The sequence below is a fragment of the Xenopus tropicalis genome, chromosome 1, assembly GCF_000004195.4.
Source record: "Xenopus tropicalis strain Nigerian chromosome 1, UCB_Xtro_10.0, whole genome shotgun sequence".
NCBI lineage: Eukaryota > Metazoa > Chordata > Amphibia > Anura > Pipidae > Xenopus > Xenopus tropicalis.
In genome coordinates, this window is record NC_030677.2 from 29,872,158 (window position 1) to 29,891,379 (window position 19,222).

Here is a 19,222-nt window from a genome sequence, read left to right on the forward strand (position 1 = left end):
AATTAATTTGTCTTTCTAGATTCATGATGATTACACTAAGACCTTGTATGTTTTACTGACTGGGCTGCACATAGGTGTGTGTATAGTGTAATTATAGCATGTGGGGCATTCGTGCAATGTTAGGGTGAAGACACACAGAGCTACTAAGTAGCAGCTACTTGTCAAAGCTACTAAAAGCCAGAAAATACCCTGCCATAGACAATACTGAGAATTGCCTCAGCTAAAACACATGAAGAGACAGTTATCAGTAAATGATCAGCATTGTCTATTTCTGTAGCAGTGACAAGTAGCCAGACAAGTGTGTAAGTGCAGTAGGAGAATGAGAGCACTACAATGTGCCTTCACTATACGTTACCTCTTCTCCACATGATATTGTCTCACACGTTTGCTCTAATTGCTCCGTACTAATCTGCTTTTCCTGTAACTTCTTTCCCTTATTCTCAGTTACCTTTATAGTGAATAAGTACAGTAGGTGCCTTTTTCAGAAATGGCCAGCAGATGAAGACAGAGAGCACTATTTCATTCAGTCCATAACTACTATAGTTACGTGAATGACAGGGTGCACTGGGGCATATACATATAGACTGCAAAACCTGTATGTGTCAATCTTTCCTTCTGGGTTCACTTTTTTTTTTTTTGTATATTTATAGTTTGGTCAGATCAGTCTCACTTCAATTATACTTGCATTTTTTATACTTTATTCTGCAGAACATAAAGCCAAACTTACAAGTGGTTCTACCCCAACACCCATCAATTTAATGGTGACCTGGGCCTTTAAAAATGGCTGTTGGCCTGGAAATTTCTCCCCTATAAAAGCTACAGTGGGGGAGCATCAGCCCATAAGACCAATCCTTTGGTCAGAAACTGGCAACCTGCCTATGAAAAATATAAAGGAAGGTGAATAGTTAAGACCGGCATATGGAGTTTACCTTAACGTGGTATGGTGGCTTATCAGTTTAATAATCATTACCCCTAAAACTCTGTTATTGAAATTATGTTAAAAGAATTACTGATAAAACACAGGGCCAGGGAATGTGCATTGATCCAAACCTCTCTTTTTGGAATGTATATATTTATATAGGCACACTTCCAGTATATAAACACCTTAGCTATAATAATGAATACCCCCTATTGTAAAATATAAAGATAGTCTAAGTCACCGAGGCGTCCCATGCCCTGTATAAAAGCACTAGCCTTTATATGACCCTGTGATTCCTTGGGGACTTATAATATCTTATATTTTACAATAGGGGGTACATTATTCACAATATAAACTATAAAAAAGACATTGTCTTGTAGTCTCACCACATCATTCTCTCTCTCTCTCTCTTTATATGAACCTGCCTATACTTTATATTACATAAATCAGAAAAAAATATACAGTAAGTGTATGGAAAGACCGAGATGGAATCTGCTTGTCTTAATTATCTTTTTGTCTGTCTATTATTATTATCATTAGTAATAATAATAATAAACACATATTTATAAAGCCCCAACATATGTTGCCCACTGTGGGAGCTTATAAAGATGTTATCATTCAGCCGATTGAAGAGAGCATTCCATGAATAGGAAAGTAGGCTACATATAAGCAGTTAATATTTTATCATAAAACAAAGTATTCCTGAGTATCAGTAGTTAGAAAAGTGCCAATTTCGGGCAATCTTCAACATCTGCTGCTTGCATTATTTACATATTTCAATTGCGGCTCTCTGTATTGCTGATACTTTGCCATCTCAGGGATGCGCTAGGGTAAAGCGCGGATAAACAAGCCCTTATGTTTTCTAAAGCTGTTGTCGAATGTTTAAGTACACTGAATCCATTCCCAGAGTAATAGTTCTACCGCATGTGTAAAGACTGAATTCTGGGAAGCTGGTTCTGTTTATATAGAAGCATTGGGAGAATGTGCATAACTCACCTCCTTGTGGGAAGAACTGGGCATAGATATCCTTAAAGGTCTCTTCATTAACAATCCCACTGGGGCATTCCTATAATATGAAGTTTAAAGAAAAACTCATTAGTGTATATGTACATATTGCATACATGTTATATTTACTATCTTGCAATATTCGAGTATATGACTTGTTTCAAAAACATATGCTGAATCTGTACTTGAATCAGGACCCTACAGACCCTTCTGAGATTAAAGTCCCCAACAACTGCTGGGTCTGCCAACATCACACTCCAAAATGGAAAAGATTTGTATTAAGACATTGCTGCAGCCAATATTTCAGGTCCTTTCCCACCTTAGGCTGATGCCACACGAGGCGTTTTTACGCTGCGTATTTTCTAATTCTCTCAGCGGCTGAAAAACGCCCGATATCATCATCCATAGAAATAACTTGAAAAGACTCGAAGCAAACCGCACAAAGCAGAAATACGCTAGAGAACGCCTTAGCATGGATTTTTCAACTGTTGGCCGAAATACCCCAGTATTTGCACAGCAAGCTATTCCTATGTATACACAAAGGCAGCTGCCAGACCTAGAGGAAATACATGGCATTTTTTACTTTTTCGCACTATTAGCACCATTGAAACGGGATTTGCTACGTCACCAGTACTAGGCTGAAAAACGCCATAGTCAGGGGCTGTGTGGCTTGTGCTGCGTTTTTAGGCTGAGAAAAAACACAGCGTAAAAATGCCTTGTGTGGCATCAGCCTTAATGCTTTCTCTCTTGTTGGTCCTTATGTCTAGAGTCCTATCCCTTTTTTAATCCACATGGAATCTTCCCTCTTCCTCTTCAACACTAAACTCAAAGCTTTCCTTTCAAAGTACAAAGCCATTCACTCCTGTTTCTCACCAATTGCCTTCACTTTTTCTGCATATGTTTCTTGATAAAGACCAACTGGGGGTCAATTATAAACACTATGCCAATTTGCACCTGAGCAGTTACCCATAGCAACCAATCAGGTGTTTGATTTTATTGTTCTACTCACAGCTGGCTTAAAAAACTAATCTCTGATTGGTTGCTATGGGTTACCGCCCAGGTGCTAATTTGCCCAGCCTTTATAAATGAGCCCCAGTCCACATCCACTACTTTCTCCCACTATAATGCTTTTTCTATCCCTATCTATCCCTTATTTCCTACATATAGAACCTTTCCTCTTCCTTTGCAAAATTAAACTTAAAGCTTGCCCCTTGGAGCACTTACACAACAACTGATTAATTGAATTATGTTAATGTCCAATGTGTTTTTCTGCTTCATTTCATTTTTTTTTTTTTTGCTTCAGTTTGTAAAATGTTTTTTTATGTTGCAAATCGTTAATGTTATGTTGCAACTTTATTGGCAGTTATTGAACATGTCCAGGTCACGATATGGTGGATCCATAAACTGGTGAGTTTAGCCATGGAGGCTACTGGTAGCCTAAAGCTTCAGCTACACCTCCCATGTCTTGTGATTCCTGTCATAGGGTCATATTTTGTAACTGCCTTATGAAAACAGGATAATGGTTAATTAATTTAATAAAACTGTGGTCTTTTCTTACCCAAAAAGTATGTTGCTGTCTAGTTAATGTGAATGGGGTGAATGAACTGTTGTTGCTCTCCATTTGGTTCTTCAAGGCCATGTATGTGATAGCAATTTATAAAAAAAAATGTTTTTGTATAGATAGAATCATACTAGGAGACAGTTTTAAATGAGTCTCCTCATTGGATATTGAGGGCTTGATGGTCATGGCATCACTTCCTGTATGTCTTTGATTTACTGTGTAGGTCTAGGCATATTACCAGGGTATATTTTCTTTGTACAAGAAGGAAAGAATTGAAACATAATATGAAGTGGAAGCAAATGTATAGTGTTCCTGTCCATCTCCTACAGGTCTAGTGTAATAACATCTATAAAATCGTTACTGTATCATTCCAACTACAATCGTTAATAAAACCTGACGGCACTACATATTCCAGTCAGAAAGCCCAGCAGTGCACAAAGGGTCCATGGCAGACTCAAGCTGCACGTCATCAGCTGCCCTTTGCCTATTCATTTGGTGCTTTGATTCAGTTGGCTGCTTCATTCAATTCAGATCTTAGACAGAATGGCAGCCACGTCACAGCTAAGGGTATTCATTGGTTTGCTCCCACTTGTTGGCAATCACAGCTGAATACTTTGTATTAATTGAACATTCCGTGTCTATCTTGTGCTTTCCAACTTTGTTTTTAATCCCATTGTATAATGTACATATCTCACTTGTGCTAATCTGCTGTATTTTCCTTTGAACAACCAAAAGCCAAGACCATTGCAGCACTTTCCTCATAAGTGTGTCAATATCCCTTCTTGTGTTCTGGGGATATAAATCTTGTCTATTAGAAGCTTTCCTAAACCTTTGTCTTACTACCAAATCTGTAAATCATTCCAACCCTCACGGCATTATACTCATCAATTACTTCTCCCACTCTTATTGGTCCTTAAGAAATTCCTCTTCCTTCTAGAAACATTTATATTCCATTCCTTCAAACTATTCTTTGACCATCTGAATGCTTTTAAAATGTTACTTTTTGTAACATAGGACATTAAATAATGAAAAAGTCCAATTTTTTATAGTGTACAGAGAAATCTATTCTAAACATTATTATAGTTCATTAAAAAAAAAACCCCATTAGAAAACCCCATGTCTTCCAAGTGCTCCAGTTTCAAATACTAGTTTTTTGGAGACTTGTAAAGGTCAGTATAGAACCCTGCCAATCAGCATACTTTAGATTGCAGAAAAAAATGCCATTAACATTAAGTTTACCCCAGAACATTTAGGAATATATTAAAAATGAGAAATTATAGGGGTCATTTATGGCTGCAAATGCAGTGAGCAAAGTGCAATTTTGAGCTCCATGGTTTTTATCCCCACAATTCCAGCACCCGAGGCAGTATGATTGGTGTCTGACAGCTATTTCATGTTCAGAACAAGCAATTTGTTATTACAAATCTTACAATTTCAGTCTGAATGTTAGTTTTAGATTGTTGCATTTAAACATACAATTCATATCCGAACATTCGTTGGAAGAAGACTGAAGAAAAATCTGAATGTGTATGGCCATCTTTAACCTAAAGGTGAGCCACCCCTTTCCACTAACTCTGTTTGTGTTGCATAGGTGTTACCTATTTATAGGAATATACAGTGGTGTGAAAAACTATTTGCCCCCTTTCTGATTTCTTATTCTTTTGCATGTTTGTCACACAAAATGTTTCTGATCATCAAACACATTTAACTATTAGTCAAAGATAACACAAGTAAACACAAAATGCAGTTTTTAAATGAGGGTTTTTATTATTTAGGGAGAAAAAAAATCTACATGGCCCTGTGTGAAAAAGTAATTGCCCCCTGAACCTAATAACTGGTTGGGCCACCCTTAGCAGCAATAACTGCAATCAAGCGTTTGCGATAACTTGCAACGAGTCTTTTACAGCGCTCTGGAGGAATTTTGGCCCACTCATCTTTGCAGAATTGTTGTAATTCAGTTTTATTTGAGGGTTTTCTAGCATGAACCGCCTTTTTAAGGTCATGCCACAACATCTCAATAGGATTCAGGTCAGGACTTTGACTAGGCCACTCCAAAGTCTTCATTTTGTTTTTCTTCAGCCATTCAGAGGTGGATTTGCTGGTGTGTTTTGGGTCATTGTCCTGCTGCAGCACCCAAGATCGCTTCAGCTTGAGTTGACGTACAGATGGCCGGACATTCTCCTTCAGGATTTTTTGGTAGACAGTAGAATTCATGGTTCCATCTATCACAGCAAGCCTTCCAGGTCCTGAAGCAGCAAAACAACCCCAGACCATCACACTACCACCACCATATTTTACTTTTGGTATGATGTTCTTTTTCTGAAATGCTGTGTTACTTTTACGCCAGATGTAACGGGACACGCACCTTCCAAAAAGTTCAACTTTTGTCTTGTCGGTCCACAAGGTATTTTCCCAAAAGTCTTGGCAATCACTTTTTCACACAGGGCCATGTAGATTTGGAGTTTTTTTTCTCCCTTAATAACGTAAACCTTCATTTAAAAACTGCATTTTGTGTTCAATTATGTTATCTTTGACTAATAGTTAACGGTTTTTGATGAGCAGAAACATTTAAGTGTGACAAACATGCAAAAGAATAAGAAATCAGGAAGGGGGCAAATAGTTTTTCACACCACTGTATATATATATACAGACAGATCATAGCTTAGTAGTACAATAGGCAGATATGCATAGTTGCACTATGGAGAAAGTTTCCTTCTGTGTAGAGGGCACACTATTATCTACAGATTCTCTCTGAAGATGTTTTGGAGATTCATTAGTGATTCAAAGCCAAGTCCTTTGTGAATAAGTTGTCTGGACTGTCGCTGTATGTATAATTCCAGCTAATTCAAGTGAAAAGAGCCAAAGATAACAGGAAAATATTCTGTTTAATTACCCTTCACCTTTCTTTCAGCAAGCTTTTAGATATTTATTCAAAAACTGAAGAATGCATGCTCCTACCTAATGTACTGACATGAATTGAAATGTTACTTTACCAAACCCTTGATAATGCTGGTCTGGTACAGAAGATGTTTATCTAGAATGCGTTCCACATTGAAATGCTAACAATATTGCTATTTTGTATCATTATGAATATAAAGCAGTAGCGACATGCAGATATTTATTCCATTATTTATTCCATAGAAATCTGAAAAGCAAACAGAAGAATAATGGGATGCAATTCTTAGGGAAGGGGGGTTTAGTCAATAGTGCAAAGTATAAAAAAGAAAGAGCCATGAATTCTTCATCATTACTTTATATCTATTATTACTGTAAATGTTTAGCATTCAGATTTGTCCCACTGGGGCAATGGCCTCATCAACAGCAGGTATAATAATACACTAAAAGGCAATGTTACATGAGTGTAGTGCTAGGCCAACAAAACCGCACCTCCTTAAAGGGGCAGTTCACTCTACAGTTAAAGTTTAGTATAATTTGGTTTGTGGAATTCTAAAATATTCTTCATTTTTCGAAATATATATACAGGTATAGGACCTGTTATTCAGAATGCTCGGGACCTGGGGCTTTCTGGATAAGGGATCTTTCTGTAATTTGGATCTCCATACCTTAAGTCTACTAAAAAATTATTTAAACATCATTTAAACCCAACAGGATTGTTTTGCATCCAATAAGGATTAATTATATCTCAGTTGGGATCAAGTACAAGTACTGTTTTATTATTACAGAGAAAAGGGAATCATTTAACCATTAAATAAACCCAATAGGGCTGTTCTGCCCCCAATAAGGGGTAATTATATCTTAGTTGGGATCAAGTACAGGTACTGTTTTATTATTACAGAGAAAAAGGGAATAATTTAACCATTAAATAAACCCAATAGGGCTGTTCTGCCCCAATAAGGGGTAATTATATCTTAGTTGGGATCAAGTACAGGTACTGTTTTATTATTACAGAGAAAAGGGAATCATTTAACCATTAAATAAACCCAATAGGGCTGTTCTGTCCCCAATAAGGGGTAATTATATCTTAGTTGGGATCAAGTACAAGGTACTGTTTTATCATTACAGAGAAAAAGGAAATCATTTGTAAAAATTATTTGCTTATAATGGAGTCTATGGGAGATGGCCTTTCTGTAATTCGGAACTTTCTGGATAATGGGTTTCCGGATAAGGGATCCTATACTTGTACTTTCTTTGCTGAATCAGGCTTGGAATTGAAACTGCTGTCTGGCTGCTAGGCATTCATTACCCTACCAATCAGGTAGAAGTCAGTATGGAAGAAGAATAGGAGAGAACCTGAAAATAAATCCAACCTTTACAAAAGATAAATTCAAAATAAAACTGACCCTCACATTCACTTTCAGTTGTAGGCTGGAAATAGGCAGAAAAGGAATGCTTATAATTCAAAAACCATAGAAAAGCAATAATAATTCTGCAAAGCCACTGTGTCCGCTTCAGCTCACTTTGTCATTCAGCTGAAAATAAATGGTCAATTCACAGTGTTTCCTGGTGGCTCTTTTCCCATATCTTTTAGTTCAAAATCCACAACTTATCAATATTTGCTTGCATGTATGGTGGGGGGCAGGAACACAGGCACCCCTTTCTATGAAGCTAGAGAGCTCCAACAGGAGCCTGCATGTACCACCGACCTATAGGAAAACAAAGTCCTACTTGGACTATTAGAGAAGGAAAAATGTTCTTCTTTGAAGCCTCTTTCAAATTTGCATGTCTTGTAACATATGTGGCTGGAACCCTATGCTACTATCTCAGTCTTCTCTTCTGCAGTAGTTATCAGTCTTAGGTGTTTGGTCAACCTCCCTCAGCTGCAGCTTTTATTAGGCATTGAGATAAGTAGATGCCTAAGATTCAGAGGGCTTATCTGCAGACTGGTAACTTGTTTATTGCAACTTCTGGAGCCCTATTTATTGAGGTCATGTTGACAAAGTGGATATACTGGCATTTAATACATCTAATATTACAAGTTTCATTTTTACTGTAATATAGAAAAAACATCAGTTACCTAGTTGTTACATTTACTGAGGAAAAATGGCTGTGGGTTTCAAACTCCCACTGGTGCTTATAGTTATAGCAGTGAGCACTATAACAAATGAAAGGAAAATATCCCAAAAGGCCAGTTAACCAGACTGTAGAGAAATGGTACTGGTATGAATAAATGAAACAAAATCCGTTTAAATACAGGTAGTAAAAAAAGGCTTCTAGAATGCATTACAGTACATTCTTTGCTGTGTATAAGCATGGGAGCATTGAGGGAACAGTGATCATAAGGTAAGGGGTCATTTATATAACAGAACGTAGTGTGGATCATTCAGAAGGGCTCAACTTGATGGATTGTTGTCTTTCAACCCAAATTACTTATATTGCTATGTAAATATATGACAAGAAATCTGCCCCATATTGTGCCAGAGGGATTCTTGCTTAACAGTCATAGGTCAGAAAGGGAATTTGCCCTGGGCCTTCAGCATCACAGAGGCTTCTAGGGGGACGATGTTGATAAAAGCAGAGAGAGAATATCTCTAACAACTCTATTTATGGTGTATAGGTTCAACCTGCAGCCCTTAAGCTGTTGTTGTATTGCAACTACCCACAATTCCACCAACAGCCAAAGGCTGCATGGTTACTTGAATTAACTTGGCTGTTGGGATACTGGGATACTGGGACCTGCACTTTAACAACAGCTTTTGAATTTCTGGTTAGATGTCCATTAGCTCTGGGGCCCTAGTCTTCCTGCACATTATGGCGCTCACCGCAATCATATTCAAAGTTGCTAATTAATAATCCAGTAGGATTCTGAGCTATTTTATGTTTGTTATAGGTTAACACAATTGTTTTCCCTGATGTAACACATTTAAGGCTGATTTATGAGCTATTGAGGTTCTGGTTAATATAAACTGATGAAAGATATTGTAGGAGAATTCCTGAATTCAGGAACAAATGTCAAAAAAATGTGCAGTTGAGGAAATACAATAATTAAAGGTCTTAAAAACTAATTATTATTATTGTATACAGTGGCTTGCAAAAGTATTCGGCCCCCTTGAACTTTTCCACATTTTGTCACATTACAGCCACAAACATGAATCAATTTTATTGGAATTCCACGTGAAAGACCAATACAAAGTGGTGTACACGTGAGAAGTGGAACGAAAATCATACATGATTCCAAACATTTTTGTTACAAATAAATAACTGCAAAGTGGGGTGTGCATAATTATTCAGCCCCCTTTGGTCTGAGTGCAGTCAGTCGCCCATAGACATTGCCTGATGAGTGCTAATGACTAAATAGAGTGCACCTGTGTGTAATCTAATGTCAGTACAAATACAGCTGCTCTGTGACGGCCTCAGAGGTTGTCTAAGAGAATATTGGGAGCAACAACACCATGAAGTCCAAAGAACACACCAGACAGGTCAGGGATAAAGTTATTGAGAAATTTAAAGCAGGCTTAGGCTACAAAAAGATTTCCAAAGACTTGAACATCCCACGGAGCACTGTTCAAGCGACCATTCAGAAATGGAAGGAGTATGGCACAACTGTAAACCTACCAAGACAAGGCCGTCCACCTAAACTCACAGGTCGAACAAGGAGAGCTGATCAGAAATGCACAAAGTTGGCCTTTATGGAAGTGTGGCAAGAAGAAAGCCATTGTTAACAGAAAACCATAAGAAGTCCTGTTTGCAGTTTGCCACAAGCCATGTGGGGGACACAGCAAACATGTGGAAGAAGGTGCTCTGCTCAGATGAGACCAAAATGGAACTTTTTGGCCAAAATGCAAAACGCTATGTGTGGCGGAAAACTAACACTGCACATCACTCTGAACACACCATCCCCACTGTCAAATATGGTGGTGGCAGCATCATGCTCTGGGGGGGCTTCTCTTCAGCAGGGACAGGGAAGCTGGTCAGAGTTGATGGGAAGATGGATGGAGCCAAATACAGGGCAATCTTGGAGGAAAACCTCTTGGAGTCTGCAAAAGACTTGAGACTGGGGCGGAGGTTCACCTTCCAGCAGGACAACGACCCTAAACATAAAGCCAGGGCAACAATGGAATGGTTTAAAACAAAATATATCCATGTGTTAGAATGGCCCAGTCACAGTCCAGATGTAAATCCATGGAGAATCTGTGGCAAGATCTGAAAACTGCTGTTCCCAAACGCTGTCCATCTAATCTGACTGAGCTGGAGCTGTTTTGCAAAGAAGAATGGGCAAGGATTTCAGTCTGTAGATGTGCAAAGCTGGTACAGAAATACCCTAAAAGCCTGGCAGCTGTAATTGCAGCAAAAGGTGGTTCTACAAAGTATTGACTCAGGGGGCTGAATAATTACGCACACCCCACTTTGCAGTTATTTATTTGTAAAAAATGTTTGGAATCATGTATGATTTTCGTTCCACTTCTCACGTGTACACCACTTTGTATTGGTCTTTCACGTGGAATTCCAATAAAATTGATTCATGTTTGTGGCTGTAATGTGACAAAATGTGGAAAAGTTCAAGGGGGCCGAATACTTTTGCAAGCCACTGTATATAGCACTATTATTATACATAGTGCTTTACATAGTAAAGGGATACAACTACAAGACCAAACAATTGACATATACAGATTATCATTTTTTCAAAATGATTCACAGTTACAATTAGATATTGTAAGGGGAAGGGCCATGCTCATGAGGGCTTACAGCTACAGTGGCTCAGTAGAAACATGCTGCTCACCAACCCCTTGGATGCTGTTCTCAGTGGCCAAACAGAGCCTCCTGTAGGCTGTCAGTCCACTAGGGGCTACCAATAGCCAATCACAGCCCATATTTTGCACCCTAATGAGATTTTTGCATGTTTGTGCTTCTCTCCAACTTTTTCTGTGTTTAAATATGGTTCACAGGTTGGGCATACCCAGCTTACATTCTAAGTGGGACAGGAAGTGAGACATATGGTGAGGGTAACTAGAGGGGCTGTAGAGTTCCTGTTGGTTAGTAAAGCGATGGCAAGTACATTATAGGAGTTTAATACTAGTAGTGTGTGAGCAGAGAGTAGGGGGGCTCATGGACAGTCAAATTGCTAAGGGATTAAGTTAGAGGCATGAATGAGTGACTTTAAGTGACTGTCTGAAAGTCTGGTGGCTCTGAGAGGGTCTAATGGAATGCGGCAGAGGGTTCCAGAGGATGGGTGGAGCACATGAAAAGTTCTGGATGCGAGAAAGTAATGAATGAGGAGGTGTACTTTGTTATTATGATGGTTATATACAGTGGTGCGATACTGGTCAGCACTTTGTAGGTGAGTACAAGAATTCTGAATTGAATCCTGTATATGACAGTTAGTCAGTGCAGGGACTGGCAGCACTTATGGAGTGGGAGGAGAGGTGTATGAGTCTGGCAGTGTTCATGAGGGATTGGAGTGGGGTCAGTTTATTCAGGGGAAGCCCACAGAGCAGTGAGTTACAGTAGTGTAAACGAGATCTGAGAAAGGCATGGATGAAAATTTTGGTTTCATGTGTTAGGAAGGGTTGAATATGAGAGATGTTGAAAGTGAGTGTTTAAATGTGGGGAATGAAAAAGAGAGTCAAATATGTCGCAAAGACAGCAGACTGGGGGTATACTGTTATTTTCCACACTAACAGTGATGTCGGGCAGGGAAACAGAGTTGGGAGGTGGAGACATAATCAGTTCAGTTTTGTCCATGTTGATTTTTAGGCAACAAAATTACATAAATGCAGAAATTGCTGTTAGACAGTCAGTGAAACAAGCTAGAAGTGAGGACAGGTCAGGAGAAAAGAGGGGAAACCCAAATGAGCTGATTAGAAGACCAGTGGTATCGATTGAAAATAGGAGGGGTCCAAGAACAGAGCCTTGATATAAATAGGCTGAGGAGTGGAGGCTGTATACGAGACACTGAAGGATTTATTAGAAAGATAAGAGGAGATTTGAGACAGAGCAGTTTCTTAAATTCTTAATAAGGACTGAATATGGAGCAAGAGAGAAGATCAACAGTATTAGAAGCAAAGTAAAAATTGAATGGTGGGCCTTTAATTTAGCAGCAAGTAAGTAATTTGCTACTACAGGTTTGGGGTCCATTAACCAGAAAACAAATTTTGTAAAGGCTCCTTCATAGACTCCATTTTAATCAAATAATTCAGATTTTCTCTGTAATAATAAAACAGTACCTTGTACTTGATCCCAACTAAGATACAATTACCCCTTATTGGGGGCAGAACAGCCCTATTGGGTTTATTTAATGGTTAAATGATTCCCTTTTCTCTGTAATAATAAAACAGTACCTGTACTTGATCCCAACTAAGATATAATTACCCCTTATTGGGGGCAGAACAGCCCTATTGGGTTTATTTAATGGTTAAATGATTCCCTTTTCTCTGTAATAATAAAACAGTACCTTGTACTTGATCCCAACTAAGATACAATTACCCCTTATTGGGGGCAAAACAGCCCTATTGGGTTTATTTAATGGTTAAATGATTCCCTTTTCTCTGTAATAATAAAACAGTACCTTGTACTTGATCCCAACTAAGATACAATTACCCCTTATTGGGGGCAAAACAGCCCTATTGGGTTTATTTAATGGTTAAATGATTCCCTTTTCTCTGTAATAATAAAACAGTACCTTGTACTTGATCCCAACTAAGATATAATTACCCCTTATTGGGGGCAGAACAGCCCTATTGGGTTTATTTCATGGTTAAATGATTCCCTTTTCTCTGTAATAATAAAACAGTACCTGTACTTGATCCCAACTAAGATATAATTACCCCTTATTGGGGGGCAGAACAGCCCTATTGGGTTTATTTAATGGTTAAATGATTCCCTTTTCTCTGTAATAATAAAACAGTACCTGTACTTGATCCCAACTAAGATATAATTACCCCTTATTAATCCCGCTGGTAGCCCATACCTTTATTAGCACGTGTGCAAACACCTAGATACTCAGCAGCATCCAACGAATTGACAATAAAGTGTAAGTGACAATAAAAAGAAATCAGTAAATTTCTGATAAATGACTATGTTTGAGTGCCTACAAGCGCGTGTACATTACAATACCTGAAGCCTTTTGTGCCAAAGATGACATTTTCTTGTCTATGGTTAAAAAAATTTTTGTTTGAAACTTTTTACAGTTTCATACATTATTTATACACTCTTCTTAGTTTTATTTCAACTGCAATGTATACTACAGTTATTTCCAGCTGTGTTTCTGCAATGCTGTTTCCAGTCACTATATGAACCTTCTGTTTTCCGTCTATTTTCCGCAGAGTTCTGTGGCTTTTAAAAAAAGTCCTATAAACACATGAAGCCAGAGTGCAATGCAGTCTCAGCTACTGTAAATGGGTTTTCTACTGCAGTTTTTTTTATTTCAAGTAGTTTCAGTTTAAATTAAAATGCCACTAATGGAGTTGTTCATCTTTTAATTAACGTTAAGCATGTTGTAGAGCAGGGGTCCCCAACCTTTCTTACTCAGTCAAATGTAAAAAGACTTGGGGAGCAACACAAGCACCATAAAAGTTCATGGAGGAGCCAAATAAGGGCTAAGATTGGCTATTAGGGGCCTCTATGCACACTATCAGCTTACAGGGGCTTTATTTGGTAGGAAATCTTGTTTTTATTCAACCAAAACTTGCCCCCAAGTCAGGAATTCAAAAATAACTCCCTGGTTTGGGGGCACTGAGAGCAACACCCAAGGGGTTGGGGAGCAACATGTTGCCCCTGAGCCACTGGTTGGGGATCACTGTTGTGGAGAATGATAGAATGATATTCTGAGACAATATGTTGGTCTTCATTTTGTATTATTTGTGGTTTTTGAATTATTTTGATATTTATTCAGCAACTCTTCATTTTAGAATATCAGTTTAGAATTTGCTAGGTTCCAAATTACCCTAGCAACCAGGCAGTGGTTTGAATGAGATAGGGGAATATAAATAGGAGAGGGTCCAAATAAAAAGATAAGTAATAAAAAGTAACAATAAATAGAAAATTGTAGCCTCATGGCACAATAGTTTTTTTTAACTTTTTGGGTCAGTGACCCCCATTTGAAAGCTGGAAAGAGCCAGAAGAGGAAGACAAATAATAATTCAAAAACTATTAAAAAAAAGGGGGGGGGGGAACAAATGAAAAGTTGCTAAGAATTGGCTATTCTATAACATACTAAAAGTTAACTTAAAGGTGAACCACCCCTTTAATCATGCCAGTCAGGCTCTAACATAGAGATTTCTTCCTTAGGTGGGCATTACAGAGGAAAGACCCGAGTGCAAGATTTAGGTTGCACGCTGCTATAACTCTATCCCCCATGTGTGATATAAGGCACTAAGTTTGCCTAGGAGTCGTAACCCACAGCAACCAATAAGATGTTTGTTTTTAAACAGGTGACTAGAAAATGCTACATTCTGATTGGTTGCTATGGATTACTGCTCCTGGGCAAACCTAGTGACTTTTATTACATAACCCCGTAAAATAGCAGGGCTATAGCTATCCCTTGTACTGTAAGGGGCCTTCAAGATCGCATTTTCTCTTGTGGTGAAAAAACAAGATCTCGATTTTCCCTCAGCAGCTAAATCCTGGTGAGCATCAGTAGAAGGCAATGGGAGATGCATTCTCAACATTAAAGTTATTTTATTTTGGAAATGGAAATATTATTTTCAATCAAGTTTTCCATTTTTTTGGTAAATATTCTAGTAAAAAAAAAAATCTAAATCACAAACAAAAATCTTTTTTGCTATCAAATTTCTAAAAACGTATAAATAGGCCTCCCCCGTGTCAGTTATGGTATGTAACCTGCATGTTTGAGAGATACACCCTGTACAGTTCTGCGGAATACTGTATGTCGGGTACTTTATTAATAATTGTAAATAAATTCTGCAAGCTGATTAGGAACTAAAGGAATCCTGATCCTATTTGAACTTTAAAGTTGATACTGAAGCCAAGATGTCTGACAACCTCTGTATTGGAGACTAAATGGAGTAGTTTGGCTGCACTGCTCCCTTTCTGCAGACTCTAGATGCAGTAGATAAGAGCCCCAGACTGACTCACTTAGAATGCAAATAAATATAGCTTCCCACAACCTGCTAAGAAACCCACAGCATGCTGATAAAGGGCAATATGCACATTTATTTCTACTGTAACACCTGCGATATTGCTGAAAAAGGAATTTTATTCTCCCTGTTTTTTTTTTTTTTTTTTAGATATTTCCAGGAGAATAAGACTATGGACAGGCTGCTGGGAAGGTTCTTTTATGGAAGAGATACCTGGAATTCTCATTATGTCCTATGGTACTTGCGTGTGTGCATTAATGTCTCCGTGATGGATTGTAATGATGATAGAGAGCAGCACATTTATGGGTTACACGACACACAATAAAATATATTTTTAATAGCTGGGTTTATTGTTTGATTTAAAAAAAACAAGCACTAATTCTTCTTGTCCTATTCCTGTTTTTTTGCATGTAGTATTGCAGAGGATGTATGGGATCTGTTATCCGGAAGCCCATCATCCAAAAGCTCAGAATTACTGAAAGTCAATCTCCCATAGACTAAAAGTTATTTGTACCTTGTACTTGATCCCAACTAAGATATAATTAATCCTTATTGGGGGCAGAACAGCCCTATGGGTTTATTTAATGGTTAAATGATTCCATTTTCTCTGTAATAATAAAACAGTACCTGTACTTGATCCCAACTAAGATATAATTAATCCTTATTGGGGGCAGAACAGCCCTATTGGGTTTATTTAATGGTTAAATAATTCCCTTTTCTCTGTAATAATAAAACAGTACCTGTACTTGATCCCAACTAAGATATAATTACCCCTTATTGGGGCAGAACAGCCCTATTGGGTTTATTTAATGGTTAAATGATTCCCTTTTCTCTGTAATAATAAAACAGTACCTGTACTTGATCCCAACTAAGATATAATTACCCCTTATTGGGGGCAGAACAGCCCTATTGGGTTTATTTAATGGTTAAATGATTCCCCTTTTCTCTGTAATAATAAAACAGTACCTGTACTTGATCCCAACTAAGATATAATTAATCCTTATTGGAGGCAAAACAATCCTATTGGGTTTATTTAATATTTAAATATTTTTTTTAGTAGACTTAAGCTATGGAGACCAAAATTACAGAAAGATCCCTTATCTGGGAAAAGACCCCTTATCCGGAAAAGTCCCAAGCATTCTGGATAACAGGTCCCACACCTATAATATACCAAAACTATATATGTGTGCTTGGATTTAGGCATGACTGAGCTTCGTTATTCCGTGTCTCACACCCAAGCCTGGGTTTCATACCTCTGTATATAATTTAAGGCACGTGCTGCGCAATGTGATATTCCCTCATCTGAAGTCAGATGTCTGGAAATTACACGGTTAAGTAGATAATTTCCTGTTGAATGATACAAATGGAGCAATAAACCCCTAAAGTACTGTCAAAAGCTCAACTTAAATTTACTTTCCTTTACTTCCTTTAGTCTTTTACCATAATATTATGCTGAGAATACTGTAGAGTTGTTCTGTCTAAGATTTTCCATGGTGTAAGCCAAGTATACCCTATTTCACATGTTTGGTTGGCTGGCTTATTATAACCTCATGGAGGGCTATATCTAGCCTGTACCATATGGACTACCATTTTTGGTGCGGGTTTGTTGCCACAATGGATATCTCTGTCATAGTGTGGGTGAGCACCTCACTTAGGCAGCACTTGCCAATCAACAAGTGACTGATAGCCCATTAAACAATATCCAACAACTTCCTTTTGGGTCTAAGTTTGAAACCTTGGCATCTGTACCAGAAATCAACTAGAACACCAGTCATAAATCTTGATAGTATTACTGGTTTACCAAGACTGTAAGTCCCCAGTGCAAAACTGTCCAATAGGCCCCTCCTTTTCTCTGTATGGCACATCGTTTTTTCACGACTTGGCTTCAGTGGGCCTTTTACACTTGTCGTTGCTCTGGTTCTCAGTGTAATAGTTCTGCTCGTCATAATTTTTTGTTTCATAAGTCGTACTGCGGTTCCCAGATGAGACATAATTGCTTATTGATTGCTTCACTATACTACCTAGGCTAATGCTTCTATGGTGGGTGCAAGGGAGGGAGGGAATGGAGTTTGGCATACATGAAAGTGCTTTAATAGAAATGTGCTCCCAACAGAGGTAAATGGTAGGCACACACTGTACAGTATCTATAAGTCACCAATGAACGTCCTTTCTTTGGTGCTAAAACAACCTTTATTTTTTGGGGAAGGCTTTCCTCTAGATGTTCAAAAATTGTTGATGGGTTTTGCATCCATTTATATGATGGCCGATCAAGCCTGGTTTACATCAGCATTCCCATTTGTCCCACAGGTGCTCAGGTGGGTTGAGGTCAGGGCTTAGACCCATCAAGTTCTGTCACTAGTGTCTCTACAAACCCATTCTTTATGGACCTTAGTCTTACTAAAATAGGGCCTTCCCCAAACTGTTGACACAAAAAGTTAGAAGCATGGAATAGCCCATGAATGTGATTGTATGATGTAGTGGCACCTATGCTGGCAATAATGGGTTACAATAATTAGGAGCAGTGTCTGTATACATTTGGCCATATAGTTACAATTTCTCCTCCATCTATTCTGCATTGCACTGTTTAGAATCTAGCTTTGGGACACATAGGAGCCAAGCAGCAGTATAAGTCTGAGAAACAAAGAGCACTATCTTTGTACAAAAATAAATATGTCAATCATGGATGACAGGTGTCAGCACGTGGCCAACAAAGCTACCAGCTGGGCATCTCTGTAACACTACCATTGCGTGTCCTAACAACGTTATCAGGCATCTCACTGCTTCTTTAAACCCAACACTGAAAATCCTGAAGAAAAAATCATTATTCATGATTATTATATGAATTGGTTTGGAGCCGTTCTACTGACATAGGTTTAGCTGCAACTCCAACAAGCGCATAATGGCCTTTTCATTAAATAAATATAAAGAAAAAGAAAATGGATGTCTTGCTCAAACATCTTGAAAATAATCAAATCTCACCCCTAAATTGGGATCAATAGCAGCAACTTGTATCCCTTTCAAGGCCAGAGGGATATGTAATGCATTCTAAATCAATGTTTTATTGGATTAAAATAAATAGCAGCAAATCTTTGTCACTGCAATGCCAAGGAAAGCAACAGGCACCATACATCATGGGAACTCCCTCCAAGGCTGCTTCCATCACAAGAGATAATTCAGTGAATATAAAAGAGATGCTTTTTTCCCCAACTTTTGTTTTTCCACAAACAATTTTACTATTGTAAATGAGTACGATACTAATAATGGGGAAATATATAAAATGGTCAAATGCATTGTGGGTATTCACTCAAATAGCATAAGAGGCAATACTTTTTTCAAACAAAAAGTCAGTAATTCCCAGTGTAAGATCAGGCAGGTATGCTCCTTTGTTTTATTCATAGAAGGGGTTTTCCCCCTAGACAGGGCACTTTTCAATTTCATACAACATATACAAACAAACAAACAAAAGGTATTTTTTTCTGAAACCAGACCAGACTGGTTCACTCTAAATATGTAGGAATATGTATGTTTTCTGCTCTCCAAGCGCCACTGGCTTGCTTCCCACTTTCTGGAAAACGTACTCACTCCAAGCCCCGCCCCCCTTTTTTCATAGATGAGGATCATTATGCCACTATTATGGATAGACAATTATACAATATGTCAAGAAAGATAAATAATGAGTTTATCTCCATCAATTGATGCTGAACAATCTTGTTTTTGCCACTTTGGCAACTTTAAATATGCAGC

General features: G+C 38.2%; 1 protein-coding gene across 1 annotated transcript in view; it reads right to left on the bottom strand.

Annotated features, from left to right (window-relative positions):
• kcnip4 (Kv channel interacting protein 4) overlaps positions 1 to 19,222 on the bottom strand; it is a 102,323-nt gene that overhangs the window by 17,485 nt on the left and 65,616 nt on the right. The window contains exon 3 of the mRNA XM_002936712.5: positions 1,916 to 1,985. Within this exon, the coding sequence (XP_002936758.1) occupies positions 1,916 to 1,985 (70 nt within the window). The remainder of the gene's footprint in view (positions 1 to 1,915; positions 1,986 to 19,222) is intronic.